The following is a 19,309-nucleotide window of genomic DNA, read 5'->3' as shown; positions in this document are numbered from 1 at the left end:
CAGAATATCGTCGGTAAAACAGGTGTTAAATGGTAATCCCTAAATGTCTCAAGAGAAAAGATGCAGAAAAGGTTCAAATGTTTATTTTTGTTAATTTTTGATGATTTTTTGCAAAGATTGCTTAGAAATTCCTAATTTTCGTCAAATTTAACTACTTAATTGCCAAAACTTCCAAAAAATCTTTCAAAATCACTAAAAATCACATCAAATAAATTCACATCATTTCCATAAACTCGTCTGCATCTTTTTACAGCTATGTAGAGAAAAGAAAGACTTAAATGCAAGAATAAGAAGATGACGTCGACTAAGAATAAAGAATTATCAATTAAAAGTTCACCAAAAAATACCCCACAAAGCAGTACCAATTGGTATTTTACTGTGTTCATACTTATAGCAGTAGCATCAGCAGCCACACGATTCTATAAAGTATCTGAGCCTGATCATGTTTGGTAAGAAATTAAGTTAAAAATTTTAATTGCGAAATTTTGAATGAAAATTTTCATTTGCAGCTGGGATGAGACACATTTTGGTAAGATGGCAAGTTGGTACATCAACAGGACATTCTTTTTCGATGTTCATCCACCTCTTGCCAAAATGATGATTGCATTGTCTGGTAAACTAACGGGATATAACGGAACTTATCCTTTCGATAAACCATCCGATAAATATAATGGAACTAAATATGAAGGAATGAGATATGTGAGTGACGTGATTTATTCTGAATTGTACAAGTCGGTCAATCGATTCAAAATCTGGAATGGTCCTAGATTTAAACCGAATCTGAGACCAAGTTTGAGTCACGGCGGCCTCAACCCGGAGTTATGATCGATTACCGATTTGTGATTTTCGAGTATGCTTGATATTGAATTTATGAATTGAGAATTAATGTTTAATTAATTATTTCAGTTCTGTACATTTTTGGGAGCAGCAATCGTTCCAATGAGCTACGAAACTGTTTATGATTTAACAGGTTCTGTTTTAGCTGCTTTTGTTGCTGCTGTTTATTTGATATTTGGTAAGTAAAGTGATAAAAATATTTACTGATTGGAAATTGATAGATTTGGAGTTCCGAAATGGAAATTAGAGTTCTTATGGAGGCAAAATGTTCATGAAATAAGAGACTTGTTCTTGCTTATGACAGTGATTTTCAAACAATGCTTCTCTACAGTGGAAGCTGAGTCACGACACAATTTCAGTTGTGACAAATTTAGCGACACATTAAACCAGTGGTTGATAATTAGGGTTGTCGATTATTTGGGGTGGGGTATCCTTACAAAATACCCCAAATCCTAAATACTTGGGGCACCCCATGTTGTTAGGGTTTCTGGAAGCGGTTTTTCGAAAACCGCATAACCGCACTTTTTGACCCTAAAATGCGGTTTTTAAAAAACCGCGGTTTTGAAAGAAAAACCGCAGTTTCAGAACTTTGTATGGAAAAATTCTCATAAATCCACAAAATATAAATTTTTGAAGAAAATTTTTCAAAAATAAATTTAAATTTTCTATTAACTTAAAAAATGGACTAAAATCTGGTAAGAACAATCAAAATAGAATAATTTGATACTTTTATGCATAAAACTCCAAATATAAATTGTTGTAAAAAATTTCATACATCTGTATGAAAATTGAAAACCGCAAAAAAACCGCAAAACCGCAGTTTTTGCAATATTGGAAAACCGCAAAACCGCGGTTTTCAAAAACGCGGTTTTTCAGAAACCCTACATGTTGTTAAGCCTCAAACAAAATTCAACTCGGAATACCGAGCATGGCATTTCCCAAAAATTAGCGGTACACATTTTACCCACCACTGCATTGAACACACAGTCATTTCTGATTGTCTAGAAAAATGGGTCGTTTGTTTAAAAGCTTGAGAACTCCTAATTTGCACAAAATCAGCCTTATCAAAAAAATGAACCAATTGGTTAATTGAAAAAATCAGGTTACAAACCGGTTTGACTCTAACTTGGTACCAGGTTCGATTAAAATCTTCCATCATACTTGAGTCACGCCGATCAACGAATTGGTTAACTGTACTGGTCGGGCTAATGTTAGTGTCAAAAGTCAGGAATTGTCATAATAAAATTACGTCATTTATGAATGACCTCTTTTGCAACAATACAGTCATTTTCCAGCATTGTGACATCAATCATGTCATTGAAAGCTTCATTCTGCAGCGATAAACTGCAAAAAAATTATCCCCTTTGGAAATTATACCTTAATTACTCCCATTATGACACGTAAATTTATGTCATTGTATTTCATTTCAGATGTTGGCATGATAACACTCAATCAGTACATTCTCCTTGATCCACCACTTTTATGCTTCATGACAGCAAGTCTTATGGGAATGGTAAAAGTTTCAAAATACACAACAAGTGGACAAAGTTTCACAAAACGATGGTGGCAATGGCTAGTATTTACTGGAACGATGATTGCATGCACAATAAGTGTCAAATTTGTTGGTCTTTTTATCGTTCTACTCGTTGGTCTACAAACAATCAGTGATTTGTGGATTGTTCTCGGTGATTTATCGAAGCCAATTTTTTATTCAATTAAGCAATTTATGGCAAGAGCAGTGACATTAATAATATGGCCAATTTTTCTCTACGTCTTATTCTTCTATATTCATTTGTCGGTGTTGAATAGAAGTGGAAATGGAGATGGATTTTATAGTTCTGGATTTCAGAGTCGATTAATTGGTAATTCATTGTATAATGCATCGATGCCAAGGCATGTAGCATATGGTGCTGTAATAACATTAAAAAATCACAAAACTGGCGGTGGCTATCTACATTCTCATTTCCATTTATATCCGAAAAGTTTCGGTGCAAGACAACAACAAGTCACAACGTATACACACAAGGATGATAACAATAAGTGGGTAATTAAGCCATATGACAAGGATTCATATGGAGAGAAAAATGTCACGCTGGTAAAACATGGTGACCTGGTGAGACTCGAACATTTACAGACGAGAAGAAATTTACATGCTCATAATGAAAAGGCACCAATAACTGTAAAGCATTTTCAAGTGACTGGATATGGTGAGGTGAGTAGATTTTGAGGGGATTTGGAAGGTATGGAGTATATGATGTGTGTGAATGGATGTTTTGGCGTCAAATTCAGGTCATTTATGACTCATATGTTATACCAGTGGTGGGCAACCTGGATCTGATGGAAAGCCTCGACCGAATGGGGTACACTAGTATGTTGTGTCATACATGTTGTCCACCAAAGAGTCATGCGAAGGAGAAGCACCTTAAATATTGATTTAGGAACACTCAGTGTTGTCAAAACTGTGTACCGCAAGACACTAGTGTGTCACGTCACACAGGTTGTCCACCACTGAGTCATACAAAGAGAAAGCAACTCAAGTATTGATTTGGGAATTCTCAGTAATGTCCAAACTGTGTGTCACGAGACTCTGATGAGTCACTCACCTGTGGGTCGTGGCTTACCCGTGACACAGATCAGTTTGCACAACACTGGATGCACTCCTCAACAGCAGCACTTAAAAATTATTAAAGCTTTTAATCTAGTCACTCAAAAATTAATGACAATCATTTCCCATCCCTTTTAATTTCTCTCATCTACAGAATGGAACTGGCGATGCAAATGACATTTTCAAAATTGTCATTCACAATGGCAGAGAGAATGACCCAATACAGACAGTGAGTACAAAGTTTAAGCTCATTCATTACTTTCAACATTGTGCCGTGACATCGTCTGGCAAGCAATTGCCAAAATGGGGCTTTGAGCAACAAGAAGTATCATGCAATCCAAATTTGAGAGACAAGAATGCATTGTGGAATGTTGAAGATAATTATTTTGAATTATGTGAGTTGAAATAATTAAGATGTGGAAATTTCTTTTTGCCTTGCTGTCTTTTTTAAGCTTAAAATGGCTTAATTTCTTCTTTCTTGCATCTCGTGCTATCGCACAGAAGGAATTCTCGTCTGCATATTTTTTTTTCTTTCTTGTTCCTCTTCTTTATTTGATTTAGACTTTAATGGAACTTCTTTTTTGAAGGGGGAAAAGATAGAAGGATGATGATGATTATGTTCATTATTTAAATTTAAGAAAATTAAATTAAAATGAAGCAGGAATTTTTAATGCTTTTTGAGAGCTTAATGGATTTGTGGAGCTTTTTATAGAACGATATTAAAGAAAATTTGTTAAAATTCGGGAAATAATTATTGTCTAATTTTACATGCAGATGATTTGGTGATCTGCATCAAATTAAGATTCAATAGGGTTCTAGGGTTTCTGTAGATAAGGACAAATTTGAATCCTTAGGGTATAAGCTTTTAGAATCAAATAAAAGTGGGAATCTCGATCTTCACTGAATATGACTCCTATTTAACTATTATGAGTCAAAGTGGTTTGGTGTCGGAATGTTTTAGTACTTTGGTACTTAATTATTACAATGCTCACCCTGCGATCATGGATGGGTTCGAGACTAGACATGAGAATTTCGTCACTTGTCCGTTTTTTAATTACATGCAGTAGAGACGTAGCTTTCAAAGAACGCCTTTGTAGATTACATGCAGTAATGTCATCAAAAGAGTAGGCTATTATTTACTACTTTACAGGGTTGTTAAAAACATAATCTGGAATGTTTTGAAAATGTGTCACATGGAAAAATGCGTGGATATATTTGGAAAATGTGTGAATTTTCACATATTTTCACACATATCCATACATTTTTCCCTATGCACACATGAAATATGTGACAAATGTGTACACAATCTGTAAAACAGAATATGTTTTAACAACCCTGGGAGTAGCTCTTGTCCCACTATAAACTTGTAGGTCAATGTACGACGAGCCCTCACTTTTATCCTTCCATGTACTCTTTTACTGATATCCTTAAAAAAAATACTGTCAGAAATAGGTACAAAAGAGTATACAACCTTCAAGTATTGAAGGGCCACAATTTATGAACTAATTTACAAAACAAACCAGATTTGGCAGTGACTGTAAAAGCTGCTAATCCACCCAAATAGCACAAGTTGAGTAATCAATCTAAAATTCTGCCACATGTAAGCGTGACTCTTGTTTGGTGCTAAATTTAGTTTAAATCCGATACCATTTCAGAGTCACGTCAGTGTAATGCCGAGTTTTCGATCTATTAACCGACTTGTGCTATTCGGGCTTCAAAACAATCATTTTTAAATCAACTTTGAATCTGAAAAACTTTCATCACCCGTAAGGCTCATTAAGAATAAGCATGCACAATTCAAAGAATTATTATATCTTTATACCTTCTTAACTTCCAAACATAAAAGTTTCACAAACGCGAGAAAAATTATTCTTTATTTTTTTCCTCAGCACCTGATGCAAACAGCTGCACTTGACACATTTTGCATGCAATTCTTCCAGTCAATTTTATAAATATTTTCCTCTCACATTTATAGCATAGCTTAATGTAAGATAAAAATTCAACTTTTTTATTATAGATTGAAAATATTTTTCACGAATGAATTGACTTTCGATGATATTAAGTACCTTAAGGAAAAAGTTACGTGAAAAATGATTTTTTTCTTGTGGCAGATTTTCATAATATTTTTCTTGCTCGATGCTTTTGAAGGAAAAAAGGATTTAAAAAGTTTCAAATGAAAGATTTTTTAAGGTTGAGTGCTTGCGCTATTAGTTAAATGCGATGCTTTAAACGTTAAAGTTCATTGTGGATTAAGTTGATAATTATTCACTTTTGGATAGTTTGGAATCCCGAGCGACACAATTCTCCGTGATCTCGAGTAGACAAAAATACGTTGGAACTAGTCATTAATTGGGAATTAACTTGCCATGAACTCATTATAACGTATTTTTCTCCACTCGGGGATTGAGCTTTTAGGGCTTTTAAAGCCGCGTTCATGTACTGACTTACTTACTTCGTTGACCGTACAGATCAACTGTGATCGATGGCCTCACTAAGATGGTGCCTAAAGTTGGTTTTCGTCTGTCAATTATCAATACCAAGTGCAATACTTTCTCTATCGACAGCATCCTTCCAAGAGATCTATGGTCGTCCACAAGCTATTTTATCGACAAGTCGTCGTCATGTGGCATCCTCAAAAGCTCTCCTGGAAAGCACACGGCGTAGAATTGGCCGAAAATCCGACCCAGGTCAATTTGACTCGCATCAACTTGGCTCAGATCAGCTTTGTTCTTGTCTGGGACTGGGTTTTATTGAACTTAGCCTCGTCCCAGAGTCATGATAGATTGGAGATGGATGTTCAGCTGTTACTACGTCGTGTGCCTTGCGGGTCTGTTGCATAGCCTTCTTCATTTATGTCACTCGGATCGAAGTTTAGCTTAATGAATGAAATTGACGAAATATGTTGCATTTCTGGAAGCAATAAAATTTTATTCAAGGTAATTAGCAACAATTCATGAAACAATTTCATTCAAAACTTCCACAAGGAACCTTCAAAAAGTTTCCAACAATTTAACCCCCTATCAATACAAATTTATATCTCAAACTTCAAAACTTCAACTGCTTGAATAAATATCAACGTCTGACACGAAAATTCTCAATTATTTATCGTATTCACGAATAAAAAGCTTAAAAAAATAAGAAAAAGAGGAAAAATCTCAGTTAACTTCTTTCATTCAAGATAAAATTGCAATTCGTCAGAATCTCGCTTAAAAAATTCATAGAGCATCGCTATCGCTACTTTTTTATCAAGTAAGGAAGATTGTATGAGAAAATGCTGTTCTTGGCGCATGCATTTAAATTGTCATTAGATAGATCAGTTTAGGATAGCTTATTAGATTTTACTCGTATAGGACAGATTGAACAATAGATTAAAAATCTGGACCCAAGTTGGAATGAATCTGATTTAGTGTCGGACCTATATGAGCTTTTTTAATGCCAACAAACAGTCTTATTTTACTAGATTTGTGTTCTTACTTAGTTGCTTGCTATAACCAGGTTCCGATATGAAAATAAAGGTTGCAACAAAAATCTAACTCTGTTTCTAACTCTGTCAACTTAATTTAAACTTTCTTGAATTTCAAGTTCCAAAAATTTATTGGGACTCGAGACGGAATATTCCAGTTCCAACATCAAGAAAGCATACCTGGTTTGAACAAAATATTTGTTAATACGATTAGCTTTTGAAGCTCTTAGTCTCCATTTTGGAGATCCTGGTCGAAATGGCAGCACTCCAAATTTTTGGAAGTTGAAATTTTTCGTAGCAATTCTAAAAATTTAGATAGGATTTGGATTTTTTCACGAAAACATCTAGCAAATTGGAGAGTTTTTTTAAAATGGTAATAGGAATTTGACCCTCAAGACACCCTAACCAACCGGTCTCTTCTTCTTTGAATCTCCTACTCTAACTACCTTGATTTACTCTCCTATGACTTACACTTATACCATTAGAAATCAAGCAAAAATTTCCCAAATCGTCCCAAATCATTCGACAAAATACAACCAAATCCATCTTAAAACTACAAAACAGTTCAAAAAAATTACATTTTAAAAGAAAGAAAAATGATAGAGTGAAAAAAGCAGACAAAGAGCAGTAGTTCAAGAGAATAAAAAAAAGTATAAAACTGTAGAAGGAACTTGAAAACTTTCTCATACACAATATTTTAATCTATTTCTCCTCATTCATTTCTATTTTTATTTTTTTGTCTATGCAAGACTTACCATCGCAAGCGAGAAATGAAGAAGCAGAAAGCGAGAAATAAAAAAAAAATTTTGAAACATCTTGTCAGAGTAAATAATGGGATTTTATTCTGCTTTACGTTTGCTTGCTTTTTCAAGCAAAATGCACAGCATACCGACAGAAAAAAAAAACGTAGAGTATTTCTGGCTAAAAGTGAAAATCCATTAATATCTAGCATCTAACTATCCATTTACCTTTTCGCTTCCTGATACGTTTAGTGGAATGAGAAAGAAAAATTGAGGCAAAGAAAGAGACAAGAAAGAAGAAACACCAAAAACCTGTACAGGATTATAAATGATGATTTTTTTTTCTCATTTGTTTCTCTATAATTGCAGTGCCAAATGTGAGCTTTCACGTTTATGCTCCAGGATTTTTTGCTCGCTTCTTTGAATCACATGCGGTTATGCTGCAAGGTAATGCTGGCTTAAAGCCAAAAGAAGGCGAAGTGACCAGTCGTCCATGGCAGTGGCCAATTAACTATAAGGTGAGTTTCAACTCTTTCGTAATTGTTTTATTTCCGCTCCATTTTGCTTTATGATCGTCTTTTTTTATGTATTTTGAATGCAAATATGTGTTGGAACTGCAAACTGCAACAAATATTTATAAGGAAAAAGTTTTCCACTCATTTAATGCTGAAACTGTTTTTCTCTGTATGCTGCAACTTTTTAATGTTAATTAAAGCAGAATTTTTGATGGAAACAAGTTCAAGTTTCTTTTTAAACAATTTTATAAGTTTTCATATCTTTCAAAAAGTTCAAATTCATTATTAAAATTACTTAAAGTTTATAAATGAAAACGTTTGAATTAAAAAGTAAACAGGTGATGGAGCAAGTATTCATCAAAAAGATTTTATAAAACTGTATCGTTGGAGAAAAGAAGTTGAAAATGAGAGAACTACCCCTAAAAGGCAAACAGCATGCTTTTATGGTTCAGAAAGACCGCTACGGTATCTAAAAGCTGTCTCTTTGGCTGTTAGCATACTTTACAATGAACTATAGAGTTTACAAAATTTTTGGAATCAATCTTTTTGGCCAAAAAGGCGTCTCTACTTGAACCTAGATTCTAAAAAAATGAGCCGATCTCTCCTAACAGGCAAAGAGACCACTTTTAGGTGTCCTACCCTAACATACTAAGGGCATACTGAAATTAATGAGTATAATCAGAGTATGCTATTTGCCTGTTAGGGAAAGTGCATCATGAAAATATAATTTTTGCCTGCTAAAGTCCACTTATGAAGTCCGCTGAAGGTGATTCCACAATAAAGTCCTGTGAACTTTGCATTAGACACTCCATTAGGCTCCCTTAGTATACAAATGATCAATCCGATTAATTGGAGAATTTAGAAGCTCAATATTGTTGATTATTAGATTTCAAGTCAATTATACCTCACTTGGCAAGAGTATGCCAAAACAGCACAACCTCGAGTTGATAAAAATACGCTAAAACTAGTCATCACTTAAACATTAAATTGTAGGGTTTGCCAAAATTCGCAGTTTTTTGCATCTATGCGCATCTAATTTTGACAAACCCTATTAAAATGCCATCAACTTGTTATAACATATTTTTGTCCACTCAAGAACTTGTTCACTAAGACACTGCTACGTAGCCATATTAACGGTAAAACGCAAAATTACGTTGACGGCATCTGACAGCTATTATAATTTTGACCAAGTTTTACATTGAAAAATGAGGTTCACTTCATTGTGTTGCTCAAAATGACCCTTACTAGTGATGACAGTTGTTAAATTTCACTATTTTACCCTACAAAATTCAAATTATTCAAACGACATTAAAAATTAATCTTTTAAATTGAAAATTTATCAAAAAGACTTAAATGGAAAGAATATGAATAGCACCAGACGAGCAAAAGATTCATAATAATAATCTTCATCGCTCTATTTTGTTTGCCTTTCATCTATTTACACTGAAAATTAAACAAACACATTCACAGCTGTTATTAAAAGTAATTTTATTTAGCAACAACGTTGGTTCTCTTCCTTATAATTCTCTTAGAGCATTCCATACAATTCAAGCACTTTACTTAATTCAAGGCGTTGACACACGTTTTATTCGGATGGAAGATTTCTTCATCTTCATGTAAAATTTACGTCCAGATAAAATGGGATGTAAGGTTTATATAGTCCAGATTTAATGAAATTAATTATTTCGAAAAAGCACAATTCGGCATCATATGGACGTGACCATCAACAAACTTGAGACCGGATTTTTGATTGACAAACCGAATTGTGCTATTCATAATTTGTAGAAGCAGGATGAAGACAATTTAGCAGTGTCAATGCCTTAACTGAGCTAACTTTCCTATATTACTTCCACATCTATTGTATTCCTTGGGGTGATTGTTTACTCTTAACAATTTCTGTAAAATTTTCCAAGGAAACGTTTATAAATGATGTCAATCAAATTTTGTAAGTGGTCAAGCTGAGCGACACAAGTGAAAAAGGCTCCTAAATGGAGTTTTTAACGGTTAAATAAAGTTTTTTTAGTAGCTTTAAATAGAAATCGCCTCTGTTTGTCGTCCGTATGACTTCCTAACATGAAGGCTTTATTGAGCGTTAATAAAACAGCTTTAAGAAGACCTTTGTGTTGCTCGCGGCAAAAATACGGTATAACTAGTTAATGTCTGATTGTAATGTCCAATCATATAGTTAATCACAGATTGTTGATATTAAATAGAAAATAGGTATGAAATCTCATTCTTAACATCGGTAACGAGCTTTTCTCTATGTTCTCAATTATTTCCAAAAATCGGGTATTATTAGGGATTCCAGAATTCCCGTTCAAGTGAAATTTTGGGAATCGGGAATGGAGATTCCCGGGAAAATTCCCATTTTTGGAAACCCTAGGTATTGAGTCGACGTGACTTTAACCTATTGTCGGGTTTTTAGTCTTTTCTGCGCTTTGTGCTTAACAGGTAATGCTTAACGACGCACTATTTAGCTGCAAATAGCATGCCAAAGAGCGTGCTCTACATTACAGAGTACGCTAAGATCAACGCTCACGAGAATGTTCATCTAGCACATTTGAGATGAGCAAGCTCTATATATATGTGATTTACTGTGTGGCACTTAAAAAAACTCAAAAAACACGAATTCTAATCCTTAAACGATGAACGTTATTTGCAAACAAACGCCAAGAGAAAAAACAACATCAACAACGATAGATAGACAAAAAAAGCGAAAACAATGATGGAAGAAATTATTATGATAGAAATGATGACAACAATAAAAGTTGTTGCAAAAAATGAATGAAAAAAAGATGTTCTGAAATCATTCGAGAGTGCAAAAAAAGGAAGAAGGATGAGCGCGAGACGAAGGAAGCGTTAAGTTTATTAGATTTCTTTTTTTTTTACTCTTCTTTCCTGCTCTGTTGCTTTTAATGAGTATTGTGTCGGAATTTTAGACGGAGATGAAGAGCAACAAAAATGCAATGCACAAAAGGCACTTTTCATTCTAGATATTTCAACAAGTTTCTCATTAATATGTCAAGTTGAGTAGAGAAAATTGAAGTTGAGAAGTAGTGAAAATTGTGGAGATAATTTAGTGATGCTTGATTGGATTTTATGTTGCTATTGAATGAGTGCTTACGTTGTTGGAAAATTTTTGTTATTTTTAATGATACGACTTCTCAGTGGAATCACATTTTTGGTAGTATATTTTCATTAGGGGCTGTTTGCTTAGTATATGACGAAAAAGCATTTACTTCCTTGACTACGGAGCACAAGAACCCAATGCCGAGCGTAGGATATGTCAAAATAAAGCTATATTCTTCGAAACCTTCTGCCAGTTCGGGATATTAGTGGGTAACGCTCTTATGCTTCAGATAGTGAATAATGAAGATTTTATTACTGAAGGGAGGAGAGGTTCAGGCTTAAAAGTCGATTCAGGTTACGTAATAAGTGAATGGAAATAAGAAGTAGCATTTAAGACCCCGCTAAAGCTCTTTTACTAAAACAAAATGGAAGCGACCTCCGTGTGGCATCCATAAAGCTGCCACATAGAGATGGCTTCAAATTGGTGCAGAGTTGCGAAGGCCGATGTCGGCGGCCGAGAGAATCGGCCAGTCGTTCGCCGTTTTTATCGGCCATCGTTTTTTATCGGCCGCCGTTTTTTATCGGCCGCCATTTTGAAAAAATAAACGGCCCGCCGTTTTTATCGCTCGCCGTTTTTATCGGCCGCCGTTTTTTATCGGCCGCCGTTTTGAAAAAATAAACGGCCCGCCGTTTTTATCGGCCGCCGTTTTGAAAAATAAACGGCCCGCCATTTTTATCGGCCGCCGTTTTTTATTGACTAACGTTTTTTAAAAATTACAAAAGTCCTCGTGTTATTGATCGAGCGACTTAAGCGCATTTTTGACCCAGCAATCAGTAATTGATTAAAAATTCACTTTAAGATCTACAAAATGAAATTCAGTAGGATCCAAGTCACTTCCTAACTCACAAAACGAAATCCAGTAGGATCCAGTTCACTTTCCGGTCCACAAAACGAGATCCAGTAGGATCCAGGTCACTTCCAAATCTTAAAAACAAGATCCTGTAAGAATCAGATAACTTCCAGACTTAAAATATAAGTCCCAGTAGGATCCAGTTTACTTTCAGACCTAAAAACAAGATCCAGTAGGATCCAGTTTACTTTCAGACCTAAAAACAAGATCCAGTAGGATCCATATAACATCCAGACCCTTAAAAACATGATCCAGTATGATCCAGTTTACTTCCAGACACATAAAAACAAGATCCAGTAGGATCCATATAACATCCAGACCCTTAAAAACATGATCCAGTAGGATCCAGTTTACTTTCAGACCTAAAAACAAGATCCAGTAGGATCCATATAACATCCAGACCCTTAAAAACATGATCCAGTAGGATCCAGTTTACTTTCAGACCTAAAAACAAGATCCAGTAGGATTCATATAACATCCAGACCCTTAAAAACATGATCCAGTAGGATCCAGATCACTTTCAGACCTAAATAACAAGATCCAGTAAGATTTAAGTCACTTCAAACTTTGATCAGTAAACAATGTAAAAAAATCGAAAACATTGAAAAACACTGAAAAACAATGAAAATTCGTGTTATTGTTTTTGTTATTGTTTTTGTTGTTGTTGTTTATGAAAATGAAAAATTGTTAATTATAGCATATATGCGTTGATTTGAAACTTTTAAACGCCGTTTTTTATCGGCCGCCGTTTTAAAAAATAAACGGCCCGCCGATTTTATCGCTCGCCGTTTTTATCGGCCGCCGTTTTTTATCGGCCGCCATTTTGAAAAATAAACGGCTCGCCGTTTTTATCGCTCGCCGTTTTTATCGGCCGCCGTTTTTTATCGGCCGCCGTTTTAAAAAAACAATCGGCCCGCCGTTTTTATCGCTCGCCGTTTTTGGCCGGCCGATAAAATCAGGCCGTTTCGCAACTCTGAATTGGTGTTAATGCAGCATACATATAGCTGCCAAATAGAGACGGTTTTCAGTTTTTCTTAATAAAAAAGCTTCGACGTTGCCATAAAAGCTCTGTAGCAGAGCCAACTTTATTTATGTCACTCGGGTTAAGCAACTTTGATGCAATCTTAATTTTGTTAATCCAATCAGCTCTCCTAACAAACAATGAGCATACTCACCTAAATGAGCGTGTCCATGAGTATACTCAATCTAGACTCAATCAATATAATTGAGCATGCTCAATATTGTGAGCATACTTTTGAGCATGTTCCTTGACTGTTCGTGTTTTACATGAAAACATGCAATTAATCGCTATGTGCTGCTCGGAGAAAAATAATAAAAATTAAAATGTTTTCTCTTCTCAGGGCCAATATTTCAGCGGAGGAAACTACCGTATCTACTTGTTAGGAAATCCAATTATATGGTGGAGTAACCTCGTTTTTCTTGGACTATTTTTATTCACACTCATGATAGCTGCTATAAAACACCAACGTGGATACGATGCAAATGAAAAGCCCGAAGTTCGAGGTAAGTAAATTCTTTTAGAACGTAAAACTTTATGCTAATTAAATATACATGCAATAGCATCACGTCTATACAACGTTTGTTTGAATTTTGACGTGTACATCCTTCCATCTAACTTGAGTGTAACAAATTTGAATTTTTTGCATATGATTTTGAATGAATAATCATGCTGTGATGCTCACAATGTATTACATTTTGTTATGGATAAAAGCTTTTGAAGCTATTGTATCCTGAATAGCATGAATCGGTTGATCGATTAAAAATTCGGTAGCAAGGCTGAGTGACTCTAACATGTTTTCTGACTTTAGCTTAAATCCGGCACCAGGCTGGCACGATTCTGATTTGTTGCTAGTTTCGGACTAAGTCAAACCCCAGTTTTGCGTGACTCTGACTTATTGCTGGCTTCTGTTTGAATCCGGCACAAGACCTAAGTGACTCTGACTTATTGCTGGCTTTAATTTAAGTCCAGCACCAGATCTGCGAGACTCTGACTTGTTTGTGGCTTCAATTTAAGTCCAGCACCAGACCTAAATGACTCTGACTTGTTGCTGGCTTCGATTTAAGTCCAGCACCAGGTCTGCGTGACTCTGACTTGTTGCTGGCTTCGATTTAAGCCCGGACATAGCTTAAGTGACTCTGACTTGTTGGCGGTTTAAATCCGGAACCAAGTCAGAATCACCTTAGCCTAGTGCCGGATTTTGGATCAATTACCCAACTTGTGCTATTCGGGTATATCCTTCAAATTTTCAAAATTCCATTTTTTTCTCATCCTTTTACAATAGAACATAAGTGGCGTTCATTACAAGCTGGCGTTTGGCTGTTTGTTGGATGGATTTTACATTATTTACCATTCTGGGCCATGGGACGTGTGCTGTATTTCCATCATTACTTTCCTGCTATTATTTTCAACTCAATGCTAACAGGTAAATTTTTGATATGTGACTTTTTTTGGATATACATTCTTTTTTATTTGCATACCAATTCAGCGATTTTTATGCTGTATTTATGTACAAATAAATCCTTTTAGAGTTACACTTAGTGCTTTTTTTTGCCTTTTACTGAATATCAAGTTTCAATTTAAATTGCATGAGTAAACAAACAGCAGTAAAAAAAACTATGCAAATACACAATAATTCAATATCGAAATCGTTTCTGCATGTAACGTTAAATAAAATAAAAAACTCAACAACTCAATGCGCTAATAGAATCACGGGAAAATCTACACAGAAAAATTCACGAGCAATTCCATTTTTCATTACTTTTTATTTGCATGTGTATATTTTTTTATTCTACTGAATAAATACTGCAAAACTCTGCAAATAAAAAGGTAGGATTAAATTTTATTTCTATATTTTTGGAGATGAATCCTTCAAAAAATAAGCGAATATTTAGGCTGCTGTATTTCGAATGATTTTGACTGTACTGATGAAAATTTAATTAATTTTTATGATATGAAAAATATGTTTGCATTTACTTTGAATATAACTAGTGCTTTTTATGATATTTTCTTTGATATTTATGAGGACGATGAGTTACATCATTTTGCTTTTTAGATTTTATAATATGCTTAGATTTTAATAATTCCTATGCAATAGATACATTGAAAAAGGCGTAGCCAAACGGAGACTAAATAAGTCAAAAAGTCCTTTAATTTTTTTAGAATTTTAAGAGCCTCTAAATTTCTCTAGGCCTCTAAATTTAGACTCCTCCAATGCCTAGGACTACTATTCAATCAGGGCTACTACCCAAGGCTACTCAATTCCATAGGAGCATATTCATGAGAAGAGAAGTTTGGCGTCGGTTATCTCAAGGCTACTGTTCAAGACCCTTACATTCTAGTAAGGCGTATTTAAGGGTATGTGGTCAACCCTTCGCCTCTTCCTCCCTTTTCGGAAAAAAATCTTCATTTTACTTGGGTTTTTTAATCCAAAATTCTTAAACGACTCTCAAATTTTGAGTTGGATGTAAAAAATAACCCACTGCTATGCCCCTGCTTCTACATGTTGCCAATACAGAAGCACATACATTAACAAAAGATGATAGGCAAAAATTTTTCGAAGTTTAGAATTTCCATTTTTAGAGAGTTTTTAAATTTTCCCCAAAAAAAGTTGTCAAATTAAAATTCGATTTACTTGTCGAAACCCTACTAACCCCTTAATGGTTATACCCCGAGTAGACAACTTGACATAATATCTAGTTAATAATTCGACGTACGATCGACTAATGACTTATTTTACAGAAAGGCCGTAGAAAATGTTGAACTTTGGTCTAGTTAATAACTAGACATTATGTCAAGTTGTGCACTTGAGCCCTTTATGATCAGGAGAGCTTGAAGTCGCATTGGATTTTGTACGAAAAAATCGACAAAACTCGACTCGACTTCTTATAAAATTCGAGTCAACTTCAAGCTCTGATACCAAGTAATACCTCAAAAACACAAATTTTCCCACAGCCTGTCACATTAAACCAAATTCAATAGCATCAATCTAAAATAGTAAATTGTAAATGAAATTCATTCAGACATCTATCTAGGATAAGTAATCTTATCACATTATAAAATCATTAACTTGTTCTTAATGTGTAACTCCCTATTGCAATAATAGTAAAACTTTCCAATTCAATTATGAATTGAATGAATAATTTTTTTTTTCATCCTTTCTTTACAAGCAGCAGTAGGAGATGAAAAGTTTTTTTTTTGTGCTTACACATTCATTTTCATGATGAGAAAATTGTTGTCAAGTGAATTGAAGATTACATGAATGATAAAACTTTATGTAACTGAATTATTATCATCGTTATTGTTGTAAAGCATAAGAAAGGAAAATTTACAACATGATTTTTTTGTAAGCATCATGCAAAAAAATATAAATTTTATTTGCTGAATAGAAGCAAGAATTGCAAATTGAGGGAAATTTTATGTAATTGTAGAAATGAAAGTGTTAAAGGCATTGGGAAATGAGATTTTGGAGTGCATATTGTGAAGTATTTGTTGAGCTATTAAATTCTATAGTGAGCAAAAGTATGTGTATCAAGAATTGATGTGCGTCAATAGCAGTTGTGGGCAATCTTTTATTTTTCGCGGCACATCAAACTGTTAAGCTTTGACACCATTTTTAAAGATTCTTGGCGGTACACTAGTATGCCGCGGTGCACAGGTTGTTCACCACGACTATAGATTAAATAACACAACGATCATTAATATACATACTATTGCTCATTATAGCAAGTTAAATTATAGCTCCTTCTCAAGGTTTTCTCAAGGTTTTTTGGAATTTTAATGAGGAATTCTGAAAATTTTTAGGATTGAGATTTGGGTCCGAACTTCCAAAGTCCTGTCAACTCTTCCATGAACTAGGATGTCCTAATGTCAGAACAATGAACAAGTAATCTTTCCATGAACATAATTTTTAATCATTTTTTTATTCATCAAAATCTCATTTTAAGTAACAAAATTTTCAAAAATCACAATTTAGTGTCAAAAAGGTTCACAAATTCAACCACGATGTCTGCGTCTGAGAGTCATTCGATGAAATAATTGTTGAAATAATTTAAAGATTTTTGTTAATTAAATTAAAACGATGAAGGAAAAACACCTTATAGATCTCTGATCTCTGATCTGAGCTAAGATAAGGCTCATCGTATCTGACATTATAGTCATGCTGGTCTGGATTTGTATTTTTGGCCATTTATATTCCGCGTGTCCTTCGGGTGAGCTTAAAATTTGGTAAAAAATTTGATGAACTTGAATAGCACAAGTCGATTAATCGATCCAAAAATCCGGCACCAGGTCGTCGTGGTTCTGACATGATGCTGTATTTAAACCAAATTCAGCACCAAATCAGAGTCAAACTAGCCAGAAGTCAGACCCTAGCAGACAAAGAGCGTGGTCTCAAGAGCAGAGTAAGCTGAGAGCAACGCTCACGAGCATGCTTGTCCAGTATAGTTAAGGTGAAAAGCTCTCAAAAGCATATGTTCTTTGGTTGTTAGGTAGATTTTTGATCAATTAACCAATTTGTACTATTCGGCCAAATGTAATTTACATTTTAAAAATATCATAATATAATTAAATGCATAAGGCATCGAATGTCATTAAACTCATTGACTGCCAAATTAAATCCCTTGATATTCATTACCCAATTAATTAATTAATTCAAAGTTTTGCTCAATGTTAATCTCATTAACTTAATTAAATTTGACTAATTTATCAAAAACGAACACAAAACCTCATTATACAGTCAAAAGCTCAATCGTGATGAATGAACAAAAAAAGCAACGAGTTGTACAAAATATCCTTTACTAAAAAGCTGTTTTTCTATCTCCATCATCAATGAGAGTAAACAGCACAAAAACAAAAAAAGTTGAAAATATTTTAAGACAAAAATTTTGTATCATTTCAGGCGTAATGTTTAACTATCTCATTGAGCGAATGCCAAGCTGGATGAAGCAAATAGCACTTGGCACTATTCTCGGCATCATTCTATACAGTTTTAAATTATTTTATCCGCTTGCGTATGGATTTTCCGATGCATCTACAGAGAAAAATTCAACAATGTATGGATTACGTTGGATGGAATCATGGGAATTTTAAATCCATTCCTCTTATTTCCTCCTGCTTTTTTTGTTTGTGCATGTGATTAAGGATTATGATTTATAGAATCACTATCGTACATATGGATACATATAGCATATACTCAATGATTTTTAGATAAATTTTTTATTGCCAATAATGTCAGCAGTCAAGTACTGCATAGGTTTTAAATATTTTATTTAGTTTAAAATTGAATTTATTCATGAAAAAGAGTCAAGCAAATATTTATGATTATTAATGTATAATTATGGTACGTTTGATACTCCACATTATTATTTATTCGACGCTCGGCTATTTCGCGGTTTCACTTGATGGTATTTTGTGCTATTTTGCACCTAAAAATATGCATTTCTTTCGTACTGTTTAATTAAAATGACTAAAATTAATTAAAATTTTTGAACAAAATGTTTAGGGGTCGTTCACTTATTACGTAACGGGCACTTTTAGGGAAGGGATTGAAACTTTATTACACCTCACCCTAACAGGAAAATAGACCACTTTTAGGTACAGTAGTGGTCTTTCTGCACCATGAAAGAATACTATTTGCCTGTTAGGGACAAACAATGAAGGAGGCCAACTGAAGGAGAAAGTCAAAATGATTTGACTGATTTGATTGATTCTATGCGTTACGTAACAAGTGAACTGCCCCACAGTAAATATTCGCCATTTATTATTTTATAGCACACGGGTTAACTATTTTTAAATTAAATAAAATTGACTTTAAATTTCATAAAATTACTGTTTTAATTTTTAAACTACATTTTCAGGTCAAGTTGATTAATTTATTTAAATTCAATCACATTCAATCGAATTTTAATATGATAAATTACAGCTGATAATTCCATTATTGATACATGATTTACAGACAATACAGTACACAGAACATTACTAGCAACACTGGTGATGCAGCAATAAATGATTCATCAGTTCTCGAAGAAAAGAGCCGCTTTTAGTCGTTCTCTCCGCGTGACAATGGGCTCATGTAAGCCCCAGCCAAGAAAGTAGGTAAACAGTAAGTGAAAACTAAGGATTCTCGAGATCGAGATCGAGACTAGGAAGT

General features: G+C 34.3%; 1 protein-coding gene across 1 annotated transcript; it reads left to right on the top strand.

The window, feature by feature from the left end:
- Nucleotides 1–294: 294 nt before the first annotated feature.
- On the top strand, nucleotides 295–18,984 carry tw (Protein O-mannosyl-transferase 2). The gene is made up of 9 exons (XM_070644685.1): nucleotides 295–449; nucleotides 510–699; nucleotides 907–1,015; nucleotides 2,268–3,049; nucleotides 3,597–3,837; nucleotides 8,015–8,163; nucleotides 13,502–13,664; nucleotides 14,444–14,584; nucleotides 18,059–18,984. The coding sequence occupies exons 1-9, from the start codon at nucleotides 295–297 to the stop codon at nucleotides 18,247–18,249; spliced, it is 2,121 nt and encodes a 706-aa protein (XP_070500786.1). The 3' UTR covers nucleotides 18,250–18,984.
- The last annotated feature ends 325 nt before the right edge of the window (nucleotides 18,985–19,309 follow it).

The sequence above is a fragment of the Chironomus tepperi genome, unplaced genomic scaffold, assembly GCF_022539635.2.
Source record: "Chironomus tepperi strain 1889 unplaced genomic scaffold, CSIRO-AGI_Ctep_v1 contig_33, whole genome shotgun sequence".
NCBI classification, from domain to species: Eukaryota; Metazoa; Arthropoda; class Insecta; order Diptera; family Chironomidae; genus Chironomus; species Chironomus tepperi.
Note: the sequence above shows the minus strand (reverse complement) of the source record. Positions and strands in the feature narration are given on the sequence as shown.